The sequence below is a fragment of the Phyllobates terribilis genome, unplaced genomic scaffold, assembly GCF_046119375.1.
Source record: "Phyllobates terribilis strain yellow unplaced genomic scaffold, ASM4611937v1 Scaffold_3__8_contigs__length_932513732, whole genome shotgun sequence".
In the NCBI taxonomy this organism is placed as follows: domain Eukaryota; kingdom Metazoa; phylum Chordata; class Amphibia; order Anura; family Dendrobatidae; genus Phyllobates; species Phyllobates terribilis.
This window is the reverse complement of record NW_027362763.1, coordinates 770,786,107-770,800,144: the sequence shown is the minus strand read 5'-3', so window position 1 is coordinate 770,800,144 and position 14,038 is coordinate 770,786,107. Positions and strand designations below refer to the sequence as shown.

The following is a 14,038-nucleotide window of genomic DNA, read 5'->3' as shown; positions in this document are numbered from 1 at the left end:
GCCGTAACCTGGTGGCGGCTCTGAGGCGAGGCGAGATCACACACGTACCATGCCTAACTCATGTGCTTAACCTCGTGGTTCAGCGGTTTCTTAAATCGTACCCCGAGTTGCCAGATCTGCTCGTCAAAGTACACCGCCTGTCAGCTCATTTTCGAAAGTCGGCTACAGCTTCCGCCGCCCTTGCTGTGTTGCAGCAGCGTTTGCAGCTTCCGGCACACCGACTGGTGTGTGATGTCCCCACAAGTTGGAACTCTACCCTCCACATGTTGCAAAGGATTTGTGAGCGTAAGAGAGCAGTTGTGGAGTACCAGCTGCAACAAAGCCGTCGATATTCAGGTCAGACTCCACACATAAGACCTCAGGAGTGGACCTGGATGTCTGACATATGTACCATCCCGACAAACTTTGAGGAGTCCACCAAGATGGTGAGTGGTGATGACGCCATCATTAGCATCAGCATCCCACTTGTCTGTCTTTTGCAACGCTCTCTGCAGAGAATTAAAGAGGAGGCATGGCAGCCAGAGTATGATGAGATGGATCAAGAAGCCGTAATGGGCGATTACACACAGCCCAGCCTCATCTCATCCCAACGTGCATTGGGGGACAATGAGGGCGAGGAGGAGGAGGAAAAACAGGAGCTGGTATCATGCGCTGTAGACGGTAGTACCTGTACAACTATCATACCGTCGGTTCAGCGTGGGTGGCCTGAGGACAGGGGGGAAGAGGAGGAGGAGAGCATGGTCAGTCGTCATCTTGGTGAGGACACGGAAGTCTTGCCCGTTACCAGTCTTGCACGCATGGCTGACTTTATGTTATGCTGCCTTAAACGTGACCCTCACGTTGTCAAAATGTTGGGTGACAATCATTACTGGTTGGTGACACTTTTAGAACCCCGCTACAAGGAGAACTTTCACTCTCTTATTCCTGAGGTGGAGAGGTCTACCAAAATGTGACAGTTACAGAAGGCCCTTGCTGCAGAACTGTTAAAAAAATTCCCATCTGAACATGCTTTCGTTGATCAACCAAGGCGTACAGGCGAGAGACGCAACTCCAATCCAGCAGAGGCAGGGGAACACTGTCAACGTTCTGGCACAGTTTTCTGAGACCCCCCAGCTTACAGGCCCTGAGGCACGGGGTACTCTCACAAGGAGTGGAAAGTTTCAAAAGAATTGTGAGGGAGTACCTTGCCGACCATACCAGTGTCCTCCGTGATTCCTCTGTGCCTTTTAATTATTGGGTATCCAAGCTGGACACTTGGAATGAACTCGCTCTGTACGCCGTGGAGGTCCTGGCCCGCCCTGCCGCTAGCATGTTATCGGAGCGTGTTTTTAGTGCTGCTGGGGGAATTATAACTGATAAGCGCACTCGCCTGTCAACTGACAATGCTGACAAGCTGACCCTTATCAAAATGAACAAGGGCTGGATTGGGTCAGACTTATCATCACCACCAAATGACAGCAGAGGAACATAAAGTCAAATCCACTTTGTTATTTCGGGAGGTGTATTCCCATGCACCACTTCACACCCACACATGGGTATACGCTTCCTCATTTCGGCTGCTTTTTGCTCTTTTCCTTATCCTCAGCCTCCACCACCACTATACCACCAGGGTGACCATGGTCCGTGTTGCCAGCATTGCAAGTTCCTCCATCCTAATTTTTGGCAGCCTTTGCTTGGAAGGCATAGGCGAAGACTATGGGAGACCCACTCCCCAATAATGGGAATAATGTTTTTAATATGCTGTACTGCATGGCTCTTGTAAGGGGCATTAAAACCATCTTGTTAAGCTACTGCGTCCTCCACCACTCTTCCAAGGGGCATTAAAACCATCTTGTTAAGCTACTCTGACCTCCACGTCTCTTCCAAGGGGCATTAAAACCGTCTTGTTAAGATACTGCAACCTCCACCACTCTTCCAAGGGGCATTAAAACCGTCTTGTTAAGCTAACCTGAACTCCACGTCTCTTCCAAGGGGCATTAAAACCGTCTTGTTAAGCTACTGTGACCTCCACCACTCTTCCAAGGGGCATTAAAACTGTTTTGCTAAGCTACTGTGACCTCCACCACTCTTCCAAGGGGCATTAAAACTGTCTGGTTAAGCTACTCTGACCTCCACGTCTCTTCCAAGGGGCATTAAAACCGTCTTGTTAAGCTACTGAGACCTCCACCACTCTTCCAAGGGGCATTAAAACTGTCATGTTAAGCTACTCTGAACTCCACGTCTCTTCCAAGGGGCATTAAAACCGTCTTGTTAAACCACTCTGACCTCCACTTTTCTTCCAAGGGGCATTAAAACCGTCTTGTTAAGCTACTGTGACCTCCACCACTCTTCCAAGGGGCATTAAAACTGTCTTGTTAAGCTACTGTGACCTCCACCACTCTTCCAAGGGGCATTAAAACTATCTTGTTCAGCTACTGCGACCTCCACCACTCTTCCAAGGGGCATTAAAACCGTCTTGTTAAGCTACTGCGACCTCCACCACTCTTCCAAGGGGCATTAAAACTGTCTTGTTAAGCTACTCTGAACTCCACGTCTCTTCCAAGGGGCATTAAAACCATCTTGTTAAGCTACTGTGACCTCCTCCACTCTTCCAAGGGGCATTAAAACCGTCTTGTTAAGCTACTGTGACCTCCACCACTCTTCCAAGGGGCATTAAAACCGTCTTGTTAAGCTACTCTGACCTCCACGTCTCTTCCAAGGGGCATTAAAACCATCTTGTTAAGCTACTGCGACCTCCACCACTCTTCCAAGGGGCATTAAAACCGTCTTGTTAAGCTACTCTGAACGCCACGTCTCTTCCAAGGGGCATTAAAACCGTCTTGTTAAGCTACTGTGACCTCCACCACTCTTCCAAGAGGCATTAAAACTGTCTTATTAAGCTTCTGTGACCTCCACCACTCTTCCAAGAGGCATTAAAAGCGTCTTGTTAAGCTACTGCAACCTCCACCACTCTTCCAAGGGGCATTAAAACTGTCTTGTTAAGCTACTTCATGTCTCCTCCAACGGGCACTAAAACCGTCTTGTTAAGCTAAAGTGACCTCCACCACTCTTCCAAGGGGCATTAAAACTGTCTTGTTAAGCTACTGTGACCTCCACCACTCTTCCAAGGGGCATTAAAACCGTCTTGTTAAGCTACTCTGACCTCCACGTCTCTTCCAAGGGGCAATAAAACCATCTTGTTAAGCTACTGCGACCTCCACCACTCTTCCAAGGGGCATTAAAACCATCTTGTTAAGCTACTTTGAACTCCACGTCTCTTCCAAGGGGCATTAAAACCATCTTGTTAAACCACTCTTACCTCCACGTCTCTTCCAAGGGGAATTAAAACCGTCTTGTTAAGCTACTGTGACCTCCACGTCTCTTCTAAGGGGCATTAAAACCATCTTGTTAAGCTACTGTGACCTCCACCACTCTTCCAAGGGGCATTAAATCCGTCTTGTTAAAGCACTCTGACCTCCACGTCTCTTCCAAGGGGCATTAAAAGCGTCTTGTTAAACCACTCTGAACTCCACAGCTCTTCCAAGGGGCATTGAAATGTTGTTTTTAATTAACTCTAACCTCCACAACTCTTCCAACGGGCATTGCAATTTTAGTCAGCTTTTGCTTTTCAATGCATAGGCGAACACTAAGGGAGACCCACTCCCCAAAAATGGGTAGAAGGTTTTTAGTACGCTGTAATCCACGTCTGTTTCAAGGGGCATTGCAGTTCCTCATAATTTTTACAAAGCCTTCCATTCACTGCTTAAGCCAACAGTGTACTGGAGACCCAGTTGCTATAAATGGAAAAAATGGTTTAGTTAAGGCACTCTGACCTCCATTTCACTTCCAAGGGGCATTGGAGTGCCTCGAAATTTTTGGTAGGCATTGCACTCACTGTATGCCCTATAACTGTGTAGCCGAACCGCTCGTTTTGGTTCAGAAACATATCCTACAAGACATGTGTGGTTGATTGGCCTGATATTGATGTGAATGGTCCCTGTTCCTCCTGCTCTTTCTCCTTTGCCACCTCCTCATCCATCATTCATCAGCTGAAGCTTTTTTTTAACGGGAGTTATAGAACTGGGATAGTAGCAGGAAAACATCCAGCAATCCTCGGAGGAGGTAGGATATGCGCCAAAATGCTGACCACCTCAGGCCTAGCCGCTACTACATACATGCGCTTGCATTCCAAGGAGCAGAAAGCTAAGGAGATGGATGGCCTCATGATCATGAATAATTTACTCATTGTGTAGGAGGCTGACCACTGCTGCTGTCTACCTTCTGAACTTTGTGTTGAAGCCTGATTGACCCAGGACCCGCAATCCTCTATGTCTGGAGGACGTGTTGCATCCCAGTGTCCAACTGTGTCCCGGCTTCCGCAATATTAACCCAGTGTGTAGGAGGCAGTCAGATGGACCATCCCTGGCCACATTCACTTGTCCACATGTTTGTGGTTAGGCTATCCTTCAAATAGGGGCGGCTAAGGACCGTTTATGGACACCCGGCCGCCCCCTGGCGACTGGGAACCAAGCGTGGACACCCGGCCGCCGGGCGGCTGGGGACTGAGTATGGATACCAGGCAGCCAATGCAGCCATGACGTGGTGGCCAGATTTCACCTCCACATGCCTAAAAGGCCCAAGTTCAAGTGCAAGCAAGCAAGCAGTATGGTATTTCAGCCTGGGGTGGGTGGGTGGCAGGCTGCATACTTGCGCTTGCATTGCAAGGAATGGGGGAGGTAAAATTGAACACTGCCCTGGGACAAGGACTTGCACGGGGATAGTGCAAGTCTGCATCTTCTGATGCGGCAAGGATCACTTCTGATGGGCACACTTTAGGCAGTGACCTGGGTGTCAGAGATGCTTCCAGGGGTCTTCCCCATGCTGTTCCCATGTCTTTTCAGCACTGTATGCATGTGTCACACAGCACATGGCCAGATAAGGTTGTAAAATGTTAAAATTACATTTCCCGGTGAATGCATTTGTCATGGTTGAAAGCAATACAAAAGTGCAAAAACGCATAAAAAATGCTACTTGTGAACATAGCCCAAGGTGTGGAGGAGTCTTTTTGTTTTTGGTTATTTATTTTACCTTATACACAAGTCTTTACCCTGGAAAGGATGTTCCTTAACATATTTCACAGGAAAACAGTTTCAGTTTCGTTTTTGAACGTTTTATTGTGAGCCCGTAAAAGTGGCTTAATACCTCTGACCACGTTGTTGACAGCAGTGACCTGGGGGTCAGAGATGCTTACTGGGGCGATCCCCATGCTATCCCCATGTCATTTGAGCACTGTCACTATCGTTTTGGGCACTTTTTAGGCTTTCTACAGACTGCCGGGGGTGCCGCCGCAAAAATGCTCGGGTCTCCCATAGACTAACATTGGGCTCGTTGCTCGGGTCGAGCACCCAAGTATCACGGTGAGCTCGGCCCGAGCTTCGAGAACCCGAGCATTTTAGTGCTCACTCAACACTAGACACTACCTACCGTAATTCTGTGCAAGAGGTCTTTATAGTAGTCATTCCTAAACCAGGCAAAGTTCCACTTATTCCCGATTCCTATAGACCCATATCATTGCTCCCTACAGATGTCAAAATCATAGCTAAAGTACTAGCCAGCAGACTTTAATAAGGTGATCTCCAAGGTGATACATACTGATCAATCGGGTTTAGATCTACAGTGATAAACATCCGTAGACTTTTCCTTAATCTCCAAATTTCATATTTCCACTGGAGACAGGGTAACATGTTCATTGGATGCCACTAAGGCGTTTGACTCTATTGAATGGGAGTTTTTATGGGCAGTACTTGATAAAGTGGTTATGGGAACTGTTTTCATCTCATGGATTAAACTGCTATATGGGAGACCAGTGGCTAGGTGAAGGATTAACGGTCAGCTCTCATCAACCTTTGAACTTGGCGGAAGTACTAGATAGGGTGGCCCTCTTTCCTTTTGGAAAGGTGAACTAGACATTATACATAGAATCTACTTAGTACATCACATCACACCTTTGGTATGCATATTGGGGTACATTGAAGATTTGGCTATTGATAAATACGGTAAAAGTGAGGTTTCACAAATGTTGTATATGACCAGGATGCTAATAGCACAATATTGGATAACTGACCAGACCCCACAATCCAAGAATTTATAAATAAGATTAACTGGTTGTTGAATTTGGAAAGATACATTAATTTAAAGAGAAGCGCTATCACTAAATTTGAAAAACTATGGGCCTCTTGGATTGATGGATCCTTTTTGGCATCACGAGATAAGATAAGATACAGATTGGGTCTATTTTAAACTCTTGAATTTCAGAATGTGAGCGCTCATGAGGTTACATTGGTAATAGCATTCACATTATATCAACAAAGTAGACTATACATTTTGATGAGCAGATTATTATTAACCAAATGATTCATTCTTTTTTCAAAGAACCGTGATTTTACTGTTCATGTTGCATTTTTATTTGTCTTACTGTATTTTGTTGGGGGTGTAGGTATCTTGTAATTTTGTATTGTCGCTAAAATGGAAAAAAAATCAATAAAAAACATCTGACTTAAAAAAAAATATATGATTAAAGGGAAACTGTCGCCAGGTTTTGGCCACCTAATCTGAGAGCAGCATGACAGTGGGGCAGAGACCCTGATTCCAGCGATGTGTCACTTACTAGGCTGCTTACTGTAGTTTTGATAAAATGACTATTTTATCAGCGGGAGATTATCACTGAAGGACTAGTAAACCTGCTGCCAGGTAGTCTAGCCACACCCCCACCACTGATTGGTAGCTTTCTGCTTATGCAGAGTGTATGCAGAAAGCTGCCAATCAGTGATGTGGGCGGGGTTATGCAGAGCTCAGCATTCAGAGAACTGGTAGATCTGCAGCAGAGAAAACAGGGATTGTATCAAAACTGCAGCAAGCAGTTTAGTAATTTACACATCACTGGAATCAGGGTCTCTGCCCCTACATCATGCTGCTCTCAGATGGAGTAGTAAATACATAATGACAGATTCCCTTTGAAGACATTGAGAATAATGGCTCCACCCAGATGATTACAGTAGTTTGAGATACTTTAATACAGTGTGTACAGAATGAGAAGTTCCTTTTCAGCCATATTCATTACCAGCCAGTATAACTACAACTATGCACCAATAAGGAAAGCTAGTAAATAGACCTATAACATGCTAGTGGTAGTTTATAGTCAAAAATCCAGTAGACAGTTGCCCTTTAAATTAGAAAATAATGATTGGATATGTTCATGGAGAGAATATTTATTATAACATTGCATGGTGGGAGTTGTAGTTGTGTAACAACTGGAAGGCCACTGATTTGCATTTTCTAATGTTAGTAGTATTCACTGAAGCTACATTATAAGAATGTTATACAAAATATGGACTTTATTCTGACAGTGTTCATGTTTCATTATTTTACAGGCCGAAACAACAGGCAAAGATGGCTGAATACTGCAAGCAAATTTTTGGGGATGGACTTTTGACGGAGCCATTGGAGAAGTATCCAGTAAGATAATTTTATATATAAGGTTTTACTACACTGCTCAAAAAAATAAAGGGAACACTTAAACAACAGAATATAACTCCAAGTAAATCAAACTTCTGTGAAATCAAACTGTGCACTTAGGAAGCAACACTGATTGACAATCAATTTCACATGCTGTTGTGCAAATGGAATAGATAACAGATGGAAATTATTGACAATTATCAAGACACTCAATAAAGGAGTGGTTCTGCAGGTGGGGACCACAGACCACATCTCAGTACCAATGCTTTCTGGCTGATGTTTTGGTCACTTTTGAATGTTAGTTGTGCTTTCAAACTTGTGGTAGCATGAGATGAACTCTACAACCCACAGAAGTTGCTTAGGTAGTGCAGCTCATCCAGGATGGCACATCAATGCGAGCTGTGGCAAGAAGGTTTGCTGTGTCTGTCAGCACAGTGTCCAGAGGCTGGAGGCGCTACTAGGAGACAGGCCAGTACACCAGGAGACGTGGAGGGGGCCGTAGGAGGGCAAGAACCCAGCAGCAGGACCGCTACCTCTGCCTTTGTGCAAGAAGGAACAGGAGGTGCACTGCCAGAGCCCTGCAAAATGACCTCCAGCAGGCCACAAATGTGCATGTGTCTGCACAAACGGTTAGAAACCGACTCCATGAGGGTGGTATGAGGGCCCGACGTCCACAGATGGGGGTTGTGCTCACAGCCCAACACTGTGCAGGACGCTTGGCATTTTCCACAGAACACCAGGATTGGCAAAGTCGCCACTGGCGCCCTGTGCTCTTCACAGATGAAAGCAGGTTCACACTAAGCACATGTGACAGACGTGACAGTCTGGAGACGCTGTGGAGAGCGATCTGCTGCCTGCAACATCCTTCAGCATGACCGGTTTGGCATTGGGTCAGTAATGGTGTGGGGTGGCATTTCTTTGGAGGGCCGCACAGCCCTCCATGTGCTCGCCAGAGGTAGGCTGACTGCCTTTAGGTACCAAGATGAGATCCTCAGACCCCTTGTGAGACCATATGCTGGTGCGGTTGGCCCTGGGTTCCTCCTAATGCAGGACAATGCCAGACCTCATGTGGCTGGAGTGTGTCAGCAGTTCCTGCAAGATGAAGGCATTGAAGCTATGGACTTGCCCGCCCATTCCCCAGACCTGAATCCGATTGAGCACATCTGGGACATCATGTCTCGCTCCATCCACCAACGTCACATTGCACCACAGACTGTCCAGGAGTTGGCGGATGCTTTAGTCCAGGTCTGGGAGGAAATCCCACAGGAGATCATCCGCAACCTCATCAGGTGCATGCCCAGGCGTTGTAGGGAGGTCATACAGGCACGTGGAGGCCACACACAATACTGAGCCTCATTTTGACTTGTTTTAAGGACATTACATCAAAGTTGGATCAGCCTGTAGTGTGTTTTTCCACTTTAATTTTGGGGGTGAGTCCAAATCCAGGCCTCCATTGGTTAATAAATTTGATTTCCATTGATGATTTTTGTGTGATTTTGTTGTCAGTACATTCAACTTTGTACAGAACAAAGTATTCAATGAGAATATTTCATTCATTCAGATCTAGGATGTGTTATTTGAGTGTTCCCTTTATTTTTTTGAGCAGTGTATATGTCAACCAGTGTGTGGCCTTAAAGGGGTTGTCCGGTCTAAAATGAAAAGTCTGCAGTCACTCTATTTGACTGCAGACTTGTGAATCCTCCAAGCGCACTCATTGTGTGCCACGAGGATTTGTCGTTCTCTACCCCAGGAACGGAGGTCAGATATACGATATGTGTACTCCCGGGCAGAACCGTCTAGCAGGCGTAGACCCGCCCATACAAGTGTATTGATTGCAGACTTTTCATTTTAGACAACCCCTTTAAAGACTGCCAATCATTTTTTTCTCTCCCTTTTAGTGTTTTAAGTTTGTTTTTAATTTCAACTAAATTCTTCTATCAGTTTGTGCCTTTTAAGAAGTCTGCTTTATATGTGTTTACCTGTTTATTTGTTTTTTTATGTTCGCCATTGTGGGAATGGTTTTTGTTTACCAGATGTTTGAGGCCGATACATCAATTACGAATTTTTAAAAAGACGCAAGATTTTTGCACATATGTGCTCCAGTTTTCCCCTGAAGTGATGTTTTGATCACCTGAAAGTTTGGCACAAATGATAGAGCTGTGTGCTACATATTAATGAGACATGCAACTGTTTACTCCAAAAAGGTGCAAAAAAGGATATAGACATAAATAAGGAGCAGTTTTGATTTTGCACAAAATTCATGAACCTTATGCTCTATCCTGAAAAAAATGGCACAAAAAAATCAAGTGCCACAAGACAAAAAGGAAAAGTGACTTAAAAATGCAAATTATGAATCACAGCCATAGACTTTTTATTGTGCCCCTACAGCACTGAATGATTCTGCCTGATGAGCTGCATGTTTCAGAGTGGCTGTTTGATTAATCTGTCGGGGTCTCAGGATCCAGACCTCCAACAAGTTGCAAAACATGCAAGGTAGTACCTATCATTTAAATTAAAATTGAATGATAGGTACTTTTTCAGTACATTTTCTCTGTCACATCAGTACTAATCTGCCACCAGGTGTTTGCTATGTAATCTGAGATCAGCATGATGTAGGGGCAACTACCCTAATTCCAGCAATGGGTCTCTTACTGGGCTACTTGCTATAGTTTTAATAAAATCACTTTTCTCTGCAGCAGATCTACCAGTTTTCTGAATGCTGAGCTCTGTATAACCCACCCCACTGATTGGCAGTTTTCTGTGTATACTGTGCATAGGCAGAAAGCTGCCAATCAGTGGTGGGGTGGTTATACAGAGCAGGAGGACTAAATGGCACAAGACACTGCCCTCTCCTGCTGATAAAACACTGATTTTTATTAAATTACAAGTAGCCGAGTAAGTGACACATTGCTGAAATCAGGCAAAAACCTTCTGACAGTCCTTTTCAAAGTCTATCTCTAACCAGATTTCACAATACAAGCTGCAAATGTTATTAAACAGATCTCATTGATTTGATGTAGCTGGTGTATGTACTTGACTGATATTAAAATATTAACTTTACTATCAAATATTATAATGTCATTCTGAATTTAAAATAAGTACACCAGCCTCAGTAGGTCTAATTTAATAACTACATGCAGTTTATATAATCTGATGATAGATTCACTAGAGGTTGTATAATAATATTTAGAAAATCAGTATTTAAGTTATTAGTAATAAACAGAGGTTTTCTCATGTACAACTTTGGAGAACCCAACACTTTGGTACATTACACAGTCAGCTCATTAATTTCAATGGTAAAGACGTAATATTTCATTTCTGCTGTGGCAGCGCTGTAGGGAAATGTAACACTAGAATTGAACTAGGTTCCTACTCTTAAAGGGGTTGGCCACTACTAGGACAACCCCTTCTTAAACTGAATGTTCAACCCCGATAAAATAAAAACACCTATACTCTCCTCCCGTGCCAGCTCCGTTCCAGCGGTGTCAGCACTCAATCAGCATGGGAGGAGAGTATAGGTATTTTTATTTTATCGGGGTTGAACAATTAGTTTAAGAAGTGGTTGTCCTAGTAGTGGATAATCTCTTTAAGATTACGTTCCCACGATGAACTTTTCTGCACCCACTAAGTAAAATAGATTACTTGCATTTTTTCTAAAATATGCAGTGTAAAAAACTCACCAAAAACTCGTCATGGGAACATAGCCTAATAGAGGAGAAGATAAAGGTGGTTGCCAAAGAGACATACTACTGGCTTGTAATAGGCTAACCCCTCTCACAAAGCTCATGGTGGACAACCTGTTACACATACGCCGCTCAGTTCAGATAGGGCGAGACGGGTTTCCTGAATTCTTTGGAATCCTGGGGGAACCATTACTCAGGGCGACCATAGGCTGCTGCTTCTCTCAGGCACACGATAGATGCAATTGCTGACCAGACACATCTGACAAAAGTCTTTTTCAACAGGTTAACAGTGGAATTTAATCTGAAGTACGACCAGTGCAATTCAGGGATATTACGGCAACAATCTTCATTACAGTACAGTCTGAGTTTCATGAGCAACCGGCTCCAGTAACAATACAGTAGTTTCTTCACAAGGCACAGCATTAAAGTCTCTTCAGTAGCATAATTCAGCATAGATTAGATCTCTTAGCAGCACACTTCTATGCATACAGAACCACAGGCTTTTACTTCACAATGACACAATAGTACACAGCATTCTTTATCCTGCATAGAGATGGAGAGGGGGAGGGTTTGATGAGGGAGATGATCCCTGTGACACAATTCCTTCCAGTCCTTATCTTCCTGCCCAATAATACTCTGCACTGTTAGTTCACGGAGTTTATCTGTCCTGTGTTTAGTTTCTCTCCTGATCTGAATCCTGTTCAGTTGCCTTCTGTCAGATCCAGATAACACACCATCTTTCTCTTTGGCTTCAGCCAGACTACAATAACAAGTTCCCCACAATCCCCCTGGGGCTCTGCTAAAACACTCCCTATCTCCTGTGACTGTGTTAACCCCTCTAGTTGCTGAATGCTTCTGAAGCACAACAGAACTACTTCTTCATGTCACAAATCCTTTCAAAGTGAGCTCTGAAATAATGAAATAAAAAGTAATAGTACTAAAGGAAGCTAAATACTGTGATACTAGTTATATCTACTATGATAGATAGAACTAGTAAAGAAAAGTTAACTTCTTCAGAGCAGATCCACTCATTGAATTAGTACATATTTTATATTATTGTCTGTATACTTTAGTAACATAAATTTTTATATAAAATATGCCATATTATTGTATTGTACTGTCATTTAGGTGTCCTTGTCAGACCTCCACTGCATGGTCCCATGGGAAGCATTCCCTGGAAAAAATATGCTAGAAAAAATAGTCTCTGATAGAACACGTTACACATGATTTATACAGATATACACTGTGCACTTCCATCTCTTCATATATGTCAATGTGTATATAATTTTGCTGAGTTTTACATAGCATGGCTGGCATAAGTAATGTGTAGTCTTGCCTGGGGCTAAACAATGAAATCTCTCTGAGGATGGGTACAACTCAATGTCACGTTATGGGTTGTAATTCTGCTAAGTTACGACATTGCACTCTGTTATATTGCTTAAGCCTTAGGGCTCATGCACATGGCTGTATTACAGCCTCATACAGCCTCAGAGTTGTACAGCGGGTACGGATAGACTTCTGTTTCTATAGAGCTTTTCTGTACCTCTGTATGACGTCTACAGAATAGCAATGTTTGCTCTTAAATGTTACAATCACCCTCACAGTATGATGCACCCACTGCCCCACCAAACACAGTATGATGACCCTACAGTGCATTCTCCCACAGCTTTGCCAAGTACAGTTTAATTATCCCAAACAGAGAATGATGCCCATAGTGGCCCTCCATACACAGTATGATGCCCCACAGTACATTCATAGCAATCTAATGCCCACCACAGTTGCCCCCACAGCCACCCTACACAGAATGATGCTTACCACATTCCCCCCACACACAGTATGATGCCCCGACAGTCACCCTCCTATATTATAATGGCCCCACAGTCCCTCTTGTAGTGTGATCCTACTAGAGTCCCTCAGCACAGTATCATGCAGCTACTTATAATGTCCCTCTCACATATTATGATGATTTCAAAGATCCCCATTTGATCTGTACAGTCCTTCCCACACAATATGATGTCCCCACACCCCATACAAGCATTAAACTCGTCTGCAAGGAATTTGTATGCTCTCCCCATATTTGTGTGGGTTCCCTCCGGGCTCTCCGGTTTCCTCACACACTCTAATGACATACTAGTAGGGAATTTAGATTATGAGCCCGAATGGGGGCAGTGATGCTGGTGTCTGTAAAAGTGATGTGGAATTAATGGTGCTATACTGTATAAGCGATTAAAATAAATACTAAAAATCTTTCACAACCCTGCATGCTGCTACTGTTTTACTACAGTATGATGACTCCACAGAATATTCCCCCACATACAGTATGATTCCCCTCATATAGTACATTTCCCCACACACACAGTGTGATGCCCCCATTGTATATTCCTCCACAGTATGATGCCCCTACATTTTACCTCATACAGTAGGATGGCCCCACAGTTCTCAAACAGTATCATGAATTCAGTAACCCTCACAGTGTGATGCATCCACAGTCCTACACACTGTATGATGTCCCCTATAATAATATGGTCCCTACTCACACAGAATGATACACTCACAGCCCCTCCAACACTGCATGATGCCCCCACACTGTCAGCACACTCAACTGTCACAACCCTTCTTGCTGCTGCCACAACCCTTCTTGCAGTTACTGAACTGATACCAGTCTAGGTAGTGCCAGAATACCTGCCAAGATCTTCAGATCATGTGACATTCTTAGGTCCCATGACCTGAAAGTCCTTAGATGGAATGGTAAAGGATCGGTCTGTTCCTTGGTCGACCTTCATATTCAACTGTACGTGTTTTTTAAGAACACAGATGCAGTTACATTCGAGACTTACACCTAACATCCTAGAACAGATGGA

The 14,038-nt window shown here is 44.1% G+C and overlaps 1 protein-coding gene across 1 annotated transcript in view; it reads left to right on the top strand.

Annotated features, from left to right (window-relative positions):
* Positions 1 to 14,038, top strand: part of PLCB1 (phospholipase C beta 1) — a 1,235,601-nt gene that overhangs the window by 831,817 nt on the left and 389,746 nt on the right. Inside the window, exon 13 of the mRNA XM_073672250.1 lies at positions 7,410 to 7,494. Coding sequence (XP_073528351.1) covers positions 7,410 to 7,494 — 85 coding nt within the window. The remainder of the gene's footprint in view (positions 1 to 7,409; positions 7,495 to 14,038) is intronic.